The 16,623-nt window shown below is 41.2% G+C and overlaps 1 protein-coding gene across 4 annotated transcripts in view; it reads right to left on the bottom strand.

Moving 5' to 3' along the window:
* Nucleotides 1-908: 908 nt before the first annotated feature.
* Nucleotides 909-16,623, bottom strand: part of snap29 (synaptosome associated protein 29) — a 17,986-nt gene continuing 2,271 nt past the window's right edge. For 2 of the 4 annotated variants that reach the window (XM_020505930.2, XM_031793937.1), the window contains exons 2-6: nt 10,521-10,751; nt 9,553-9,749; nt 9,124-9,209; nt 2,984-3,085; nt 909-2,759 (exon numbers count right to left, since the gene is read on the bottom strand). In XM_020505930.2, coding sequence (XP_020361519.1) covers nt 2,599-2,759; nt 2,984-3,085; nt 9,124-9,209; nt 9,553-9,749; nt 10,521-10,751 — 777 coding nt within the window. In that variant the 3' untranslated portion in view covers nt 909-2,598. Of the gene's footprint in view, nt 2,760-2,983; nt 3,086-9,123; nt 9,210-9,552; nt 9,750-10,520; nt 10,752-11,403; nt 11,484-14,007; nt 14,178-16,623 lie in introns of those variants that run through there. The other 2 variants (XM_020505929.2, XM_020505931.2) reach the window with 2 other exon arrangements.

Genomic DNA, 16,623 nt, shown 5'->3' with positions numbered 1-16,623 from the left:
TATTTACTTTGCCATCATGGCCTTTTTTGCCTTTACCTCCCTTCTCACCACATTTGCTCACATTGTATATAGACTTGTTTATACTGTATTATTGACTGTATGTTTGTTTTACTCCATGTGTAACTCTGTGTCGTTGTATCTGCCGAACTGCTTTGCTTTATCTTGGCCAGGTCGCAATTGTAAATGAGAACTTGTTCTCAACTTGCCTACCTGGTTAAATAAAGGTAAAATAAATAAAAAAATAAAAAAATTACTGAACCACATTACACAACTCAAACACAAAATTACACAACTTCTGAATAAACAGCAAACTACTGACCAAATCTACTGACTTGATGGGAATTAAAAATGACATTTTTACACATCTTTCACTACCACAAACAAACGTTTAAAGAGCTTTTGCTAGCCCCACAACTTTACTTGTAAAAAGTTATCTAGTTGTTATTCTTCTTCCTCCGCACGCTACTCTTCCTACACCGTTTAAGCTTGAAATGCCATTCCAACTTCAAAAATGTGCGGAACTGTCTCGATCGAGTTGCTTGTATACAACTTTATGATATCTGTTAAACTATTAGTCCGTTTTTTTTGTTGCCCAAATCCACTAACATGGGATTTCTCAAGATTCTAAGGCTCCCCATTTTGACATCACTTCGAACTGTCATTTTCTGTGAGTGAAATCATGCAACTTTTGACACAAATCAGCTAATAATTCCACTTTGCAACCACAAAAAAAAGGTTTACCAGCTTCTTCTACTTCTCTGCTACTCAAATCTGGAGTTTGGACTAAAAAATTATATTCAGATCAAAAAAGTTACAGCAGTTTAAGTAACCGCATCAACATTACGCAAACAAGTTAGAGTATGGGATATTCGTCTACATCTCTAGGAAGACAACAGAATACATGTCTCTCAATTTAAAGTCTGTATTTAAACCATATTCTTAGCATGTGTGCATTGACATTTGTAAAAAGGTAATACAGAGGTTTCATATACTTCTGTGCACACACACACACACACACGAGGAAGGCATACATGTTCCTTCCGTTTGCAGAAGTCATTTATCAGACAAAGAGCAGTCACATTATCTGTTAAATATTCTCCTCAATCACAAAAGAAATTATACACAAGGTGACAACAAAAGTAAAAGGATGAAAAAGCAAATTAAGGAAGAATTAACAATGCAATTTCCATTCCGCATATTTCCACACATTGACATCCCTTCAGAAAAGTAGCAAGGTTTGGAGCGGTAGCTTGCAAAAACAATATGAGAAACAGAAGTGGCTACACATACAAGAAGCCACTTGTGTTGTGAGACACTGGGGTTGCAGTTCAATAGTGTGAGTGGCTTCCTTTCCTCATCTCTTCATTTACAAACATTTGAAGTCACAGGATAAGTTAAAGCAACATGAAGGTTGAACATTTACATTTTTAGTCATTTAGCAGACCTTCTTATCCGGAGCAATTTACAGGAACAATTAGGGTTAAGTGCCTTGCTGAAGGGTACGTCGACAGATGTTTTACCTAGTCGGCTCTGGGATTCGAACCAGCGTCCCTTCGAGTTACTGGCCCAACGCTCTTAACCACTAGGCTACCACATCAGGTTACATTTTTTCAGATCCCCAAATAAAATAAAAGGCCGATATTTAATCCGAAACACGTTGGAGCACGTGTGACATATTTAAGCATTTACCATGAATGCAACTTCCGCAAAATGCCGTAACATTGCCTTTAAAAAAGGTGCATTGTTGACAGCACTATAATGTGCGTCAGATTGAATTCGAGCCTAAGACCTGGTGTAAGACAAGAGTGGATGGCACTTGAACCTTCCAGGGGAACAGGTGGTTCTTTGTCTATTTCTACATGAACCAAGCACAGGTCCAGCAAGGGCTGGGGGGGGGGATGTTTATGTACAAGAGTGTGGGTGAGTCTAAAGAAATGTAATGAATCATTCATTTGAGTTCTGTGGGTATGTCATCTCAAAAAGTTACAAATAGGATATGAATTATCTAATCAACAGGCAGCGGACAGCATACATACCACAGTATGACATTCCAGTTTCAAACAAGCACCACTCAATTTATTTTTCTGGCTTCTGGACACAGCGATCAAGGTTGGGGTCAATAGCATTTCAATTCAGTCAAGTCAGTAGACCCTTTCAAATTAAATTCATGAATGCAAGTGGCACTTTGTTTTCAAAGAGGATCCCTCGCTTTGAGTTGAAATTTAATTTGGTAACTAAATTAATTCAAATGCAACTTACCACGATGCAAACTGAGGACAACAATAACAGACCATTAACACTTATCTCAACTACCCTTTAAACCCACTACACAGGTCCTACTCACAGAGATCCTTCCTTTCTAAAAAAAATCACAAGATAACAAATCATAAATCGTCAAGAACAGGGTGGTCTATGCATTTATATGGAGCTGTTTGAGGAACTGAATATCATTCATTAGAGTATCAATAACATTGGTACTCTATCATAGAGGAATAAGATATCTTGGTGCACAGAGAGCTGCTTTGTAGCGAAACCCAGGTAAGGGGGAGTTGAGTTGATCGGTGTCTCTGACCGGTGAGTCAGAATGTTTGGGATTTATTATTTGAGGTTTTTAATCTGCTGGTTGGTGTTGTTGATCTTGAGGTCCAGCTTGTCCACTTTACCCAGCAGATTGTCCAGAGAAGTGTCCTGATTCTCAATTTCAGATTGGAGGCCCAGTCCTAGGTTCTTTAACCTTCCCAGGCCCAGGGACATCTCATCTGGAGCAGTTCAAGAAAACAGGGGTTCATTAAAATATATATTTTTTAATTCTCCACAATATGTGGAAATTTGCCTTCGGCTTCACACAAAAACAGATATACAAAAACAGATGTTACTGCTGATAAGGAGTTGGATTCTTTTGTTGTTGATCGCCATTAAAAGTTATGAATCAAATTAAGACAAATGTAATTGTTATTTCCCATAGGTCCTGGAAGGCTCTTACCTAAATTGTTGTCCAGGGTCTGGTGGGCGGCTCTAAGCTGTCTGTTTGCAGGGTAGCCATTTTGACTAGATGAGCTGTCATCTGATGCAAATGCGTCAAAACCTACACCACACACAGGAGGAGATGTCATTGACAGAAAATTATCCTTTTGCTTAAAGTAGCTGCCAAGTGTTCCAGATTTCTATGAAATATGACCTATTACAATATGAGGAAAATAAAGACTTAAAAATGCTGCTGTCATTTGCATAATAGTGATCAACAAATCACAGACGGGCCTGTCTCTGTCAAAGTATGTGAGGTCACATATCAGGAAATACACTGAACAAAAATATAAAAAACGCAACAAAGTCTTGGTCCCATGTTTCATGAGCTGAAATTAAAGATCCTAGACATTTTCTATATGCACAAAAAGCTTATTTCTCTCCAAATCAATGCACAAATGTGTTTACATCCCTGTTAGTGAGGATTTCTCCTTTACCAAGATAATCCATCCACCTGACAGGTGTGACATATCAAGAAGCATGATCATTACACAGGACAATAAAAAGGCCACTAAAATGTGCAGTTGTCACAACACAGATGTCTCAAGTTTTGAAGGGAGCGTGCAATTGACAAGCTGACTGAAGGAATGACCACCAGAGCATTTAATGTTTCTCTCTCTACCATAAGCCACCTTCGTTGCTTTAGAGAATTTGGCAGTAAGATCAACTGGCCTCATAACCGGTAACCACGCAAGCCCAGGACCTCCACATCTGGCTTCTTGACCTGCGGGGTCGTCTGATGTGGCTTTCCGTCGCCACCCGGAAAGCTGATGAAACTGTGGGTTTGCACAACCGAAGAATTTCAAACTGTCAAACCGTCTCAGGGAAGCTCATCTGTACGCTCGTTGTCCTCACCAGGGTCTTGACCTGACTGCAGTCGAACGTCGTAACCGACTTCAGTGGGCAAATGCTCACCCTACGGTGGCCACTGGCAAGCTGGAGAAGTGTGCTCTTCACGGATGAAACGGTTTCAACAGCAACGGGAAGATAGCAGACAGCGTGTATGGAATCCGACCATCACCCCTGGTGAGACAAAACCACGACTCGTCAGTGAAGAGCACTTTTTGCCAGTCCTGTCTGGTCCAGCGACAGTGGGCTTGTTTCAGCATAGGCAACGTTGTTTCCGGTGATGTCTGGTGAGGATCTGCCTTTACAACAGGCCTACAAGCGCTCAGTCTAGCCTCTCTCAGCCTATTGCGGACAGTCTGAGCACTGTTGGTGGTATTGTGTGTTCCTGATGTAACTCGGGGAGTGGTTTTTGCCATCCGGGACCTGTCCCGCAGGTGTGATGTTCGGATGTACCGATCCTGTGCAGGTGTTGTTACACGTCGTCTGCCACTGCGAGGACGATCAGCTGTCCGTCCTGTCTTCCTGTAGCGCTGTCTTCGGCGTCTCACAGTACAGACATCTCCAGCCCTTATGCCTCCTTGCAGCATGCCTAAGGCACATTCACGCAGATGAGCAGGGACCCTGGGCATTTTTCTTTCTGTGTTTTTCAGAATCAGTAGAAAGGCCTCTTTAGAGTGTCCTACATTTTCATACCTTTGACTTTAAGACACTAACAGCTTAGGCAATTAACGACTGTTCCACAGGTGCATGTTCCTTAATTGTTTATGGTTTATTGAACAAGCATGGGAAACAATGTTTAAACCCTTTGCAATGAAGATCTGTCTTATTTTATCTTTATTTAACCAGGTAGGCCAGTTGAGAACAAGTTCTCATTTACAACTGCGACCTGGCTAAGATAAAGCATAGCGGTGTGAACAGATAACACATAGAGTAAACAATAAACAAGTCAATAACAGTAGAAAAAAAAAGAAAGAGTCTGTATACATTGTGTGCAAAAGGCATGAGGAGGTAGGCGAATAACTACAATTTAGCAGATTAACACTGGAGTGATAAATTATCAGATGGTCATGTGCAGGTAGAGATACTGGTGTACAAAAGAGCAGAAAAGTAAATAAAATAAAAACAGTATGGGGATGAGGTAGGTGGGCTATTTACCGATGGACTATGTACAGCTGCAGCGATCGGTTAGCTGCTCAGATAGCAGATGTTTAAAGTTGGTGAGGGAAATAAGCCTCCAACTTCAGGGATTTTTGCTATTCGTTCCAGTCACAGGCAGCAGAGAACTGGAAGGCGGCCAAATGAGGTGTTGGCTTTAGAGATGATCAGTGAGATACACCTGCTGGAATGCTTGCTACGGGTGGGTGTTGACATCGTGACCAGTGAACTGAGATAAGGCGGAGCTTTACCAAGCATGGGCTTGTAGATGACCTGGAGCCAGTGGGTCTGGCGATAAATATGTAGCGAGGGCCAGCCGACTAGAGCATACAGGTCGCAGTGGTGGGTGGTAAAAGGTGCTTTAGTAACAAAACGGATGGCACTGTAATAAACTGCATCCAGTTTGCTGAGTAGAGTATTGGATGCTATTTTGTAGATGACATCGCCGAAGTCGAGGATCGGTAGGATAGTCAGTTTTACTAGGGTAAGTTTGGCGGCGTGAGTGAAGGAGGCTTTGTTGCGAAATAGAAAGCAGATTCTAGATTTGATTTTGGATTGGAGATGTTTGATATGAGTCTGGAAGGAGAGTTTGCAGTCTAGCCAGACACCGAGGTACTTATAGATGACCACGTATTCTAGGTCGGAACCATCCAGGGTGGTGATGCTAGTCGGGCGTGCAGGTAGCGAACGGTTGAAAAGCATGCATTTGGTTTTACTAGCGTTTAAGAGCCGTTGGAGGCCACGGAAGGAGTGTTGTATGGCATTGAAGCTCGTTTGGAGGTCAGATAGCACAGTGTCCAAGGAAGGGCCAGAAGTATATAGAATGGTGTCATCTAGAGGTGGACCGGACAACATGCCCTCCGATTTGACACACTGAATTCTGTCTGCAAAGTAGTTGGTGAACCAGGCAAGGCAGTCATTAGAAAAACCGAGTCTGCCGATAAGAATGATAATTGACAGAGTTGAAAGCTTTGGCCAGTTCGATGAAGACGGCTGCACAGTACTGGCTTTTATCAATGGCGGTTATGATATCGTTTAGTACCTTGAGCGTGGCTGAGGTGCACCCGTGACCGGCTCGGAAACCAGATTGCACAGCGGAGAAGGTACGGTGGGATTCGAGATGGTCAGTGATCTGTTTGTTGACTAGGCTTTCGAAGACCATAGATAGGCAGGGCAGGATGGATATAGGTCTGTAACAGTTTGGGTCCAGGGTGTCTCCCCCTTTGAAGAGGGGGATGACCACGGCAGCTTTCCAATCCTTGGGGATCTCAGACGATACGAAAGAGAGGTTGAACAGGCTGGTAATAGGGGTTGCGACAATGGCGGTGGATAGTTTCCGAAATAGAGGGTCCAGATTGTCAAGCCCAGCAGATGTATGGGTCCAGGTTTTGCAGCTCTTTCAGAACATCTGCTATCTGGATTTGGGTAAAGGAGAAGCTGGGGAGGCTTGGGCGAGTAGCTGCGGGGGGGCCAAGGTTGGAGTAGCCAGGAGGAAGGCATGGCCAGCCGTTGAGAAATGCTTGTTGAAGTTTTCGATTATCATGGATTTATCGGTGTTGACCGTGTTGCCTCACTGCACTCCATGGACTCAGTGCAGTGAGCAGCTGGGAGGAGGTGCTCTTGTTCTCCATGGACTTTACAGTGTCCCAGAACTTTTGAGTTAGAGCTACAGAGCTATCTGTGAAGTTATTTGCATTTTTACAAATTATATTTGAAAGACAGGGTCCTGAAAAAGGGACTTTTATATATATATTTTCTGCCTTTAATATTTTCCCTAACCCTATTACCCCTAATTGGAGTAAACTAATTAAATATATTACATTTTTATTACTCCCCCCCCCCCCCCTTAAATTGAGTAAACTAATGGACAACAATACTTAGGCTTTTACTTTCAGCTTATACATACATTTCAGACATAACTAATGTAAACTACCTTGTTTATTTTTAGTCCCAGCCTTCAGCAACCCTCAACCCCTCCAATCTCTGAAGACCATCAGGTTTTGATTTCTAGCTGCCATATATTTTTCCACTGTGCTGTTTCACAAAATATTTATATTCTCATAGTTGACAGATTGTAAATTAAAGATAAACACCTTTGCTAAGAGTATTATATTATTGATCAATTGACTATGACTTTGCAGATTTAACTCTAAGTAAACGTTGTATTTTTTTTGCCATTCCCAAACAATCTACATATGGGCAGTACCAAAACAGCAAAATCTGCTAACTGGCGCACACACAAACAAAAGTTTGGATTCACTTCGAAATTCTTGTTTTTGAAAGAAAAACATTTTTTGCCCATTAAAATAACATCAAATTGATCCGAAATACAGTGTAGACATTGTTATGTGCCTCTATACATAGGCGTAGAGAGGCCCATTATCAGCAACAATAACTCCTGTGTTCCAATGGCATGTTGTGTTAGCCTTTTAAAACGCTAAACTTGGATTAGCTAATTGATCATTTGAAAATCCTTTTGCAATTATGTTAGCCTAGCTGAAAACTGTTGTCCTGATTAAAGAAGCAATAAAACTGTCCTTCTTTAGATTAGTTGAGTATCTAGCATCAGCATTTGTGGGTTCAATTACAGGCTAAAAACAGCCAGAAACAAAGGACTTTCTTCTGAAACTCTTCAGTCTATTCTTGTTCTGAGAAATGAAGGCTATTGCATGCGAGAAATTGCCAAGAAACTGAAGATCTCATACAACGCTGTGTACTACTCCCTTCACAGAACAGTGCAAACTGTCTCTAACCAGAATAGAAAGAGTGGGAGGCCCGGTGCACAAATGAGCAAGAGTGTGTGTGTCTAGTTTGAGAAACAGACACCTCACAAGTCCTCAACTGGCATCTTCATTAAATAGTACCCACAAAACACCAGTCTCAATGTCAACAATGTCCAGTGTCTGTTCTGTTCTTTTGCCCATCTTAATCTTTTTTATTGATCAGTCCGAGATGGATTTTTCTTTGCAACTTTGCCTAGAAGGCCAGCATCCCAGCTGAGCCGTTGTTACTCCTAGACGTTTACACTTCACAATAACATCACTTACAGTTGACCGGGGCAGCTCTAGCAGGGCAGAAATCTTACAAACTGACTTGTTGGAAAGGTAGCATCCTATGACGGTGCCACACTGAAAGTCACTGGGCTCGTCAGAAAGCTATTCTACTGCCAAATGTTTGGCCTATGGTGGTGTGTTCGATTTTATACACCGGTCAGCAACAGGTGTGGCTGAAATAGCCGAATGCACTAATTTGAAGGGGTGTCTACATACTTTTGTATATATAGTGTATGTATTTTCAAAATGCATACTGCCTCCAGCTCATTGCAAAGTGGTGTGTGACATGTTTAAGCCTGTATTCAGTTACCAATGAGAAATAAAAATGGCTCTTTTGAATCTTGGCCAAAAAACAATTATATTTAGAATTCTTGCGTATTGATTGGGCTTATAACAGAGGTGTCGGGCAGATTTTTCACTCAATGCCTCTTATCTGTATGCTCTGCGCATGTGACAAAAAAGATACATAGTGAATATCCAGGGGCTGGTTCCATCCAGGGCAGCCTGAGCATGTACCCAGCCGAGACAAAGACATTGGGCAAGATTGTGAACTCAAACCCGGCCTTAGACGACTCGTTTGTGCTTGTCATATTATTAACAACCAGTTAGCAAGGCTAAACAGGCCAAAGAAAAACTAACAAATTGTAGGGAACTTCACAAATCTAGTTACCAAACTTTAACAATGTCCAGAAGGATGAGCACGCCCTCCTTACATAAGACAGTTAAGTTGGCGTAACCCTGATAAATAACATTGGAACACAAAATGTTTCTTAAAATGTGTAAATTGTTCTGCTCAGCTCGAGGTGAAGAGCGGGAGAATTTAAGGAACGAATCCGTGCCTCGGGTTTATCACCTGTGGAAGGCAGAGCTCCCGGTGAGGCATGGTGTTCACTGGCCTTGTCAAGCGTAATTATAATATTCTTCAGTAGAGGGCTCTAGCACACAAACTCCTCATAGCTGTGTTGTACCAAGTTGACCAACTAAAAGGGAACAAGGGATGACAAAGGAGATATTATTTTGTGGCTGAGGTTTGTGGCCTTACCTCCAATGTCCAACTTCCTCAGGTTGGGGTGACTGGCCTGGTACTTGCCTTCATGCTCCTTACTGTGAGACATGGCATTCTGCAATCTAACACACACACATACAGTCAGAGACTCAAGGCAGGATGATCTTTGACCAAATACATTACACACTTCACAGTTTAATCAGACTTGAACACATAAAAAGTAAAGACTGACAGTGTAAGAATAAGCCCTCTACCACCATCTTACACCTCTTGTATGGGCAACATGGCAGAAACCATGATAGTATCACCGCGGATAGCCTAAATACTCAGTCAACAAGGGGCTACTGATGGTGGAATGTTTGGGATATCCCATGAAAAGTTGTTCACTAGCATTGTATATAGCAACAGCACATGCCAGAGTAAAGAGATTGAGGTAGGAATAAGCAGGGAGGGACTGGGCATTACTTGCTGCTGGCTTGGTAGACAACAGGCTCTTCTGGCAGGGACTTGGTGGTCTCAGGCTTGGCCTTAAAGTAAGTGACAAGGCCTCCCCACACACTCTTAATGCTGTTGATGTGTTTCTGGCTGGTTTTCAGGTCTTGGCCCATGTTGTCCACCATCCTCTCGGTCCTCTTCAGAGCCTCCCCCTGACGCATCAGCTCCTACGGATGGACACAGAGAGGAAATCAGTGTTATCAAATTCACTCGGCTGTATTACTCTTTACAGTGGGCCAAAAAACATGGAGAAATACATCTAACAATGCTGGACTTTGATAATACAGATGCTCCAGGGTGACTTTTCCCCGAGGTACAGCATCTCCCCCTATCACCACCCGTCCAAACGGGGCAATAGGGGGAGAAGGGCCTAGTCAGGGACGTGGCCAAGAACACAAATGGTCACTGACAGAGCTCCAGAGTTCTGTGGAGGTGGGAGAACCTTCAAGGAGGACAACCATCTCTGCAGAACTCCACCAAAATCAGGCCTTTATGGTAGAGTGGCCAGATGGAAGCCACTCCTCAGTAAAAGGCACACAATAGCCCACTTGGAGTTGGCCAAAGAGCACCTAAAGGAGTCTGACCATGAGAAACAAGATTTTCTGGTCTGATGAAACCAATATTAAACTCTTTGGCCTGCAGCTGAGCTTCACGTCTGGAGGAAACCTGGCACCATCCCTACGGTGAATCATTGTGGTTGCAGCATCATTATGTGGGAATGTTTTTCAGCTGCAAAGTGCTGAGTAAAAGGTCTGAATATTTATGTAAATGTGATATTTCAGTTATAAAAACATTTTGCAAACATTTCTAAAAACCTGTTTTTGCTTCTTCATTAAAAACGGGTATTGTGTGTCGCTTGAAATAGAATAAGGCTGTAACGTAACAAAATGTGGAAAAAGTCAGGGGGGTCTGAATACTTTCTGAATGAATAGGCTTACCTCTGCAGTCTCAGCGCCGATCTTCTCTGACTCATAGATGAGCCCCAGGGAGCGGTGGCTGCTGACCACCGCAGACTTGGCCGTACGCATCACTTCCTGTTGGAGGCATCTCTGCTTGCGCTCTGCCTCACTCATCCCCCTCTCTGGGGGGTCGTCAAATCCCCCACTTGACCAGCGCTGCTCCTCCTCATCATCATCTGCAAATGGGTTGTGGGTTCTGGGGTACGCCATCTTTTCAACAGAACAGCAGAGTTATGACGGTGGAGAGCGGACATAGCAGGCACAGGGGGGGCTTATACGGCATGCCTGCCATGAAAATTGTGTTCGTTCATGTTATGTTTACTGGGTCATTCTCATGGAACCATTAAAAACACCATGGCAGTAATGATTTAAAAAAGAAAAAACATTTAATAATGTAACAAAATATCATAATGAAGAACGTGTTCTCTACCTTGCACAAAGAGTAATTTCAACATAGGAATTAATTATTTTTGTCATTACCTCAACACATCCAGCTGTCTGAATGCATGTTGTGTTGTAATTTAAACAGAGTAAAATGAAAATATTCTTGAATGTATAACTGAATATTATGGGAATATGAATAATGAAAAGTGGAAAAATGAAGTGTCCATGACTGATGTTCTCATCCTCCGCAACATTTTGGAAGGACTGTTTTGGCAAGTCGGTTAGGAAATCTACTTTGTATATGACAACTAATTTTTCCAACTATTATTTACAGACAGATTATTTCACTGCATCACAATTCTAGTGGGTCAGAAGTTGACAGCCTATAAACAGCTTGGAAAATTCCAGAAAATGTCATCATGGCTTTAGAAGCTTCTGATAGGCTAATTGACATAATTTAAGTCAATTGGAGGTGTACCTGTGGATGTATTTCAAGGCCTATCTTCAAACTCTGTGCCTCTTTGCTTGACATCATGGGAAAATCAAATCAGTCAAGACCTCAGGAAAAAATAAATAAAAATGGGGAGCAGTTTCCAAATGCTTGAAGGTACCACGTTCATCTGTACAAACAATAGTATGCAAATATAAACACCATGGGACCACGCAGTTGTCATAACGCTCAGGAAGGAGACGCGTTCTGTCTTCTAGAGATAAACGTAATGTGGTGCGAAAAGTGCAAATAAATCCCAGAACAACAGCAAAGGACCTTGTGAAGATGCTGGAGGAAACAGGTACAAAAGTATCTATATCCACAGTAAAACGAGTCCTATATCGACATAACCCGAAAGGCCGCTCAGCAAGGAAGAAGCCAATGCTCCAAAACTGCCATAAAAATGCCAGACTACGGTTTGGGGACAAATACATGGGCACAAATATCGTACTTTTTGGAGAAATGTCCTCTGGTCTGATAAAATTGAAATAGAACTGTTTGGCCATAATGACCATTGTTATGTTTGGAGGAAAAAGGGGATGCTTGCAAGCCGAAGGACAACATCCCAACCGTGAAGCACGGGGGTGGCAGCATCATGTTGTGGGGGTGCTTTGCTGCAGGAGGGACTGGTGCACTTCACAAAATAGATGGCATCATGAGGAGGAAAATTATGTGGATATATTGAAGCAAAATCTCAAGACATCAGTCAGGAAGTTAACTTCTTTGGAGTAGGGGGCAGTATTGGGTAGCTTGGATGAAAAACGTGCCCAAATTATGCTGCCTGCTACTCAGCCGTAAAGGCTAGAATATGCATAGAATTAGTACATTCTGATAGAAAACACTGAAGTTTCTAAAACTGTTTGAATGATATGCGAGTATAACAGAACTCACATGGCAAGCAAAAACCTAAGAAAAAAAACAACCAAGAAGTGGGAAATCTGAGGTTTGTAGTTTTTCAACTCAGCCCCCATTGAATATACAGTGGGATATTAGTTATGTTTCACTTCCCAAAGCTTCCACTAGATGTCAACAGTATTTACAAACTGTTTTGAGGATACTCATAAGAGCTCTTTGAGTGAGTGGTCTGGCAGAGTGCCACAGCCTCGGTCTGGCGCGCTCAAGTAAAAAGGTAGCTACATTCCACTTCATTTGTACAGACAAAGGAATTGTCCGGTTGGAACATTAAGGATGTTTTTAACATAAAACTTCATTAAGATTGATTACATACTTAGTTTGGCATGTTTCTACGGGCTGTAAACAGAACTTTTTTGAACTTTTCTTCCGATGTTCGGCACGATCTGAAAGCGCTTTTGGATTTGTTTACCAAATGCCCTAACAAAAGAAGATATTTGGACACAACTGATGGACATTATCACAAATCAAACATTTGTGGTGGAACTGGGATTCCTGGAAGTGCATTCTGATGAAGATTAAAGGTAAGTGAATATTTAAAATGCTATTTCTGAGTAATGTTGACTACCCAATATGGCGGATATCTTTTTGGCTGCTTTGTTGTCTAAAGGCTATTTTTTTTCAAATCTGACACAGTGGTTGCATTAAGGAGAAGTGAATCTCAAATTCAATGCATAACACGTGTTTCTTTTAGCAATGTTTATTATGAGTATTTCTATAAATTGATGTGGCTCTCTGCAAAATCACCGGATGTTTTGGAAGCAAAACATTACTGAACATAACGTGCCAATGTAAACTGAGATTTTTTGGATATAAATATGCACATTATCGAACAAAACATACATGTATTGTGTAACATGATGTCCTATGAGTGTCATCTGATGAAGATCATCAAAAGGTTAGTGGCTGGAGAAATGGATGTGTGTTTTTTTGACTTGGCTATGACCTAACATAATCATTTGTTGTGCTTTCGCTGTAAATCATTTTTGAAATCGGACACGATGGGTAGATTAACAAGATGTTTATCTTTCATTTGCTGTATTGGATTTGTTAATGTGTGAAAGTTACATATTTCTAAAAAACATTTTGAATTTCGCACTGCCTTTTCAGCAGAATGTTGTCGAGGGGTTCCGCTAGCGGAACGCTTGCCCTAGAAAGGTTAATGTCAAGTTTCCTTTTATGCAGGTAGATCTCATTGCTAACATTAAAGAAAGTAGCATTATTGCGCAAAACAATGAGCTGGGAATAGAACGATTGAAGACTAGTTTGTGCTATGGTGCAAGTATTTCACTGGCATTTGCCCCTAAAAATAGTAGATATGTGGAACCGGAAAAAATATTTACGAGCACTGTGTGCGATTAAAGATTACAACCTACTGTTGTAATCTAAGATGTGCGGAGATGATCTGTCAAATTGCTGACATAATGAGAGAGCCTGTCAGCGAAGCTGAAAGCTGCGAAGTATCTTGCCATTCTAATAGACGGAGACACTGATATATCCAACACCAAATGCGAGATTGTCTACGTACGCTTGTTGGAGGATGGGAAGCCAGTCAATCTCATGGTCGGACAACAGACCCTTGAGCACTCTCATGCCAATGGTAAGTTGTTCCTCTTTATAGGCTTATTCTTGTGTAAAGTTTAATCATTATTCATAAAGAGATCATTTTATTCAGTTTACCTTTGTATAATTTTTTTTTTGTTTGTTGTCATTCGAGGTGTTTTGGATGTCACCAAGGGCACATTTCGTGCTGTTTGCCCAGAGGAGAATCATGGATGAAGAGGTGCATCTACTTCAGGGCAGATGGTGCCTCTGTGAACATGGGCCACTATGGGGGAGTAATTGCCCAGCTGCAGAGAGAGAGGCAGAGAGGCACATAGGTTTGTAACTAATAAATTGTCTATGATCTAGTTTTATTTGCTAGCAGAGAATGTTAAACAATACTGTGCGTGTGTGTCTGTGTGCGTGCACTAAGTGCTGGAATGGTAAATACCACAGAATTATTGTTTTCTGTTGCACAAGAGACATGGGTTGAAGGAGACTGAATTGTTTGGAAGATTCTGTTCTGACGTTGACTAGATTTGGATCTCTTTTAGTCTCCATTTGGACTAATCTTCCTTAAATAAATATTAAAATACAATTTATAATACCAACAAATGTTCACATATATACTAACATAATAAATATTCAATCTAAAAAATATTGATTCTTCATCTACTATAGTCCCACAACATTTCTATGTATTATATTTAAATTGTTTTAAAATAATGATTAAATTTATATATTGAAATGTTTCTGGTTTGCTCAGTTAATTTTTTTATTTTTTTTATTGCTCTAAATCTAAATGTTCTTTTGCCTATTTCTCTTTTCTGTCTGGATAACGCATAGATAGTGGACAATCTATTCCTAGCATTTACGGAATGTCTGTCTCTTACCAACTGAATACCGTTGTGAATAGAACTTGGCTGTTTTAAATGTATATTATGAAATAAAATAAGCATGTTTTTTTTTTACATATCTTGTCGATTGATGACCAACCAAGAACATTGCGCATGACTACAACAGAAGAACCATATCTCCACCTTAAAACAATCCTTGCTGCTTTGTTGTGCATTCTGCAGCCTCCTAACTTCACTTGATGCATTTCCCCAGACCACAGAACAGTAGTTCACCTGACTCAATTAATGCTTGTGTTATTTGCTCTAGAATTTTTCCCGGTAAATATTTAGCTATCCTTCTGATCATGCATGCTGTTTTAATGTATAATTTTTTTTACATAGATTAGTTATTTGAGACGACCATGATAAGCAGTTGTTTAGTTACACTCCCAATAATTTCTGCCACTATTTCTGTCATCCAAATAGGACACCTTAGAGCTAGGAGGTCTATACACACATCCCACTAATATGGCTGCCTGGTGAGGCATACATTAAGGTCATCCCTCCTCTTAAAAAGGTATATGATTCTGAATGTACAGTGCTACACCCCCACCATTCCTATTCCTGTCTCTTCTCAGTAGACTATAGCCATGAATGTTCATTTGCCCATAATTTACAGATACATCTAAATGCGTTTCGGTCAGAGTCAAAATATGAATATTATTTATGTTGACCAAGTTAAAAACCTCATGTATTTTGATAGGAAGGCTACATACATTAACCTGAGCTGTATGCAACCCTTTCCTTGTCAAGTGGAGATCAATAGAGCATGTATTCATTATAGTGGAGATCACTAGAGCATGTATTTGTTGTAGTTCATGTCATGATACACTACAACTCACAAACTCAGATGTGAACATTGGATTTAAAATAGCCAGGGAGTTACCCTAGAGTCCTGATACAGTTGCCCGTTGATATAAAGTTTATCCATCACCATGGAGACTCGTTGATTCAGGCAACGCTTTTCCTTCATGATGGGATATCGTTTTTTTCTCCATTCATTGATCTCGGTGGGGAAGTGATCATTCATTCCAAAATCAGTGTTTCTGAGTTCTCTGCCCATGTTCTTCGCCATTTCCGTTTGCTTGCTTAAATTTGTCAAAACATGCAATAATAGCCCGTGGCCTATTTCCAGAGGCCTTACCTATTCTATGGACTCTGGAGAAAGTGACATTACGCACAACATCAGTGGGCAGTTTTAGTTGAGTTGACATAAAGTCTCGGACTGTGTCCTCCCAGCCTCTGCTGTTGTCATTCTCCAGTATCCCTGAAAATATTAGATTGTTCCGCATTGAGCGACACTGTACATCAAGCAAAATGTCTTTAATTTGTTTGTTCTCCCTTTGCACCACCTCCACCTTCCTATGAATAGTCTACTATAGAGCTGTCTTTCAACATGCTAAACCCTGACACATGGCCAGAAGACCAGGCCAGCCTTCTCACCTTTGGCGATGATGGTGTGGCATACCTGATGAGGCATTTCAAGGAGCCTCTAGAGAGATGTAAGAATTTATTTGACACTGCATTGCCATATGAGACAATGTTACATTTGCATATTTGCAAACTCACTTGCTCTGTTCAATCCTGCAGATGGGGGTGCACATAGCTGCAATCCAGGATAAGTGGCAGGGGCTAAAAATCCTGGTCAGCCACAATTTCAAGGACAAGTCCTACAGTGGTCTGTGGGAGACCATGTTGACAAAGGACCCTACAGGCACGATTACAAGGTAGACTAACAGTCTTGAGTCCATGTATGGTATCCTATGGTTGGTTATGATGAGTTAATGAAATTGAAAGATATCATCTTTTCCCTGGAACATACTGGTGCTGCCCATTTCAGCCACCCAGTGTGAGCGAA

This window comes from Oncorhynchus kisutch, linkage group LG17, assembly GCF_002021735.2.
Source record: "Oncorhynchus kisutch isolate 150728-3 linkage group LG17, Okis_V2, whole genome shotgun sequence".
Taxonomy (NCBI): domain Eukaryota; kingdom Metazoa; phylum Chordata; class Actinopteri; order Salmoniformes; family Salmonidae; genus Oncorhynchus; species Oncorhynchus kisutch.
This window is presented reverse-complemented; position numbering and strand designations above follow the sequence as displayed.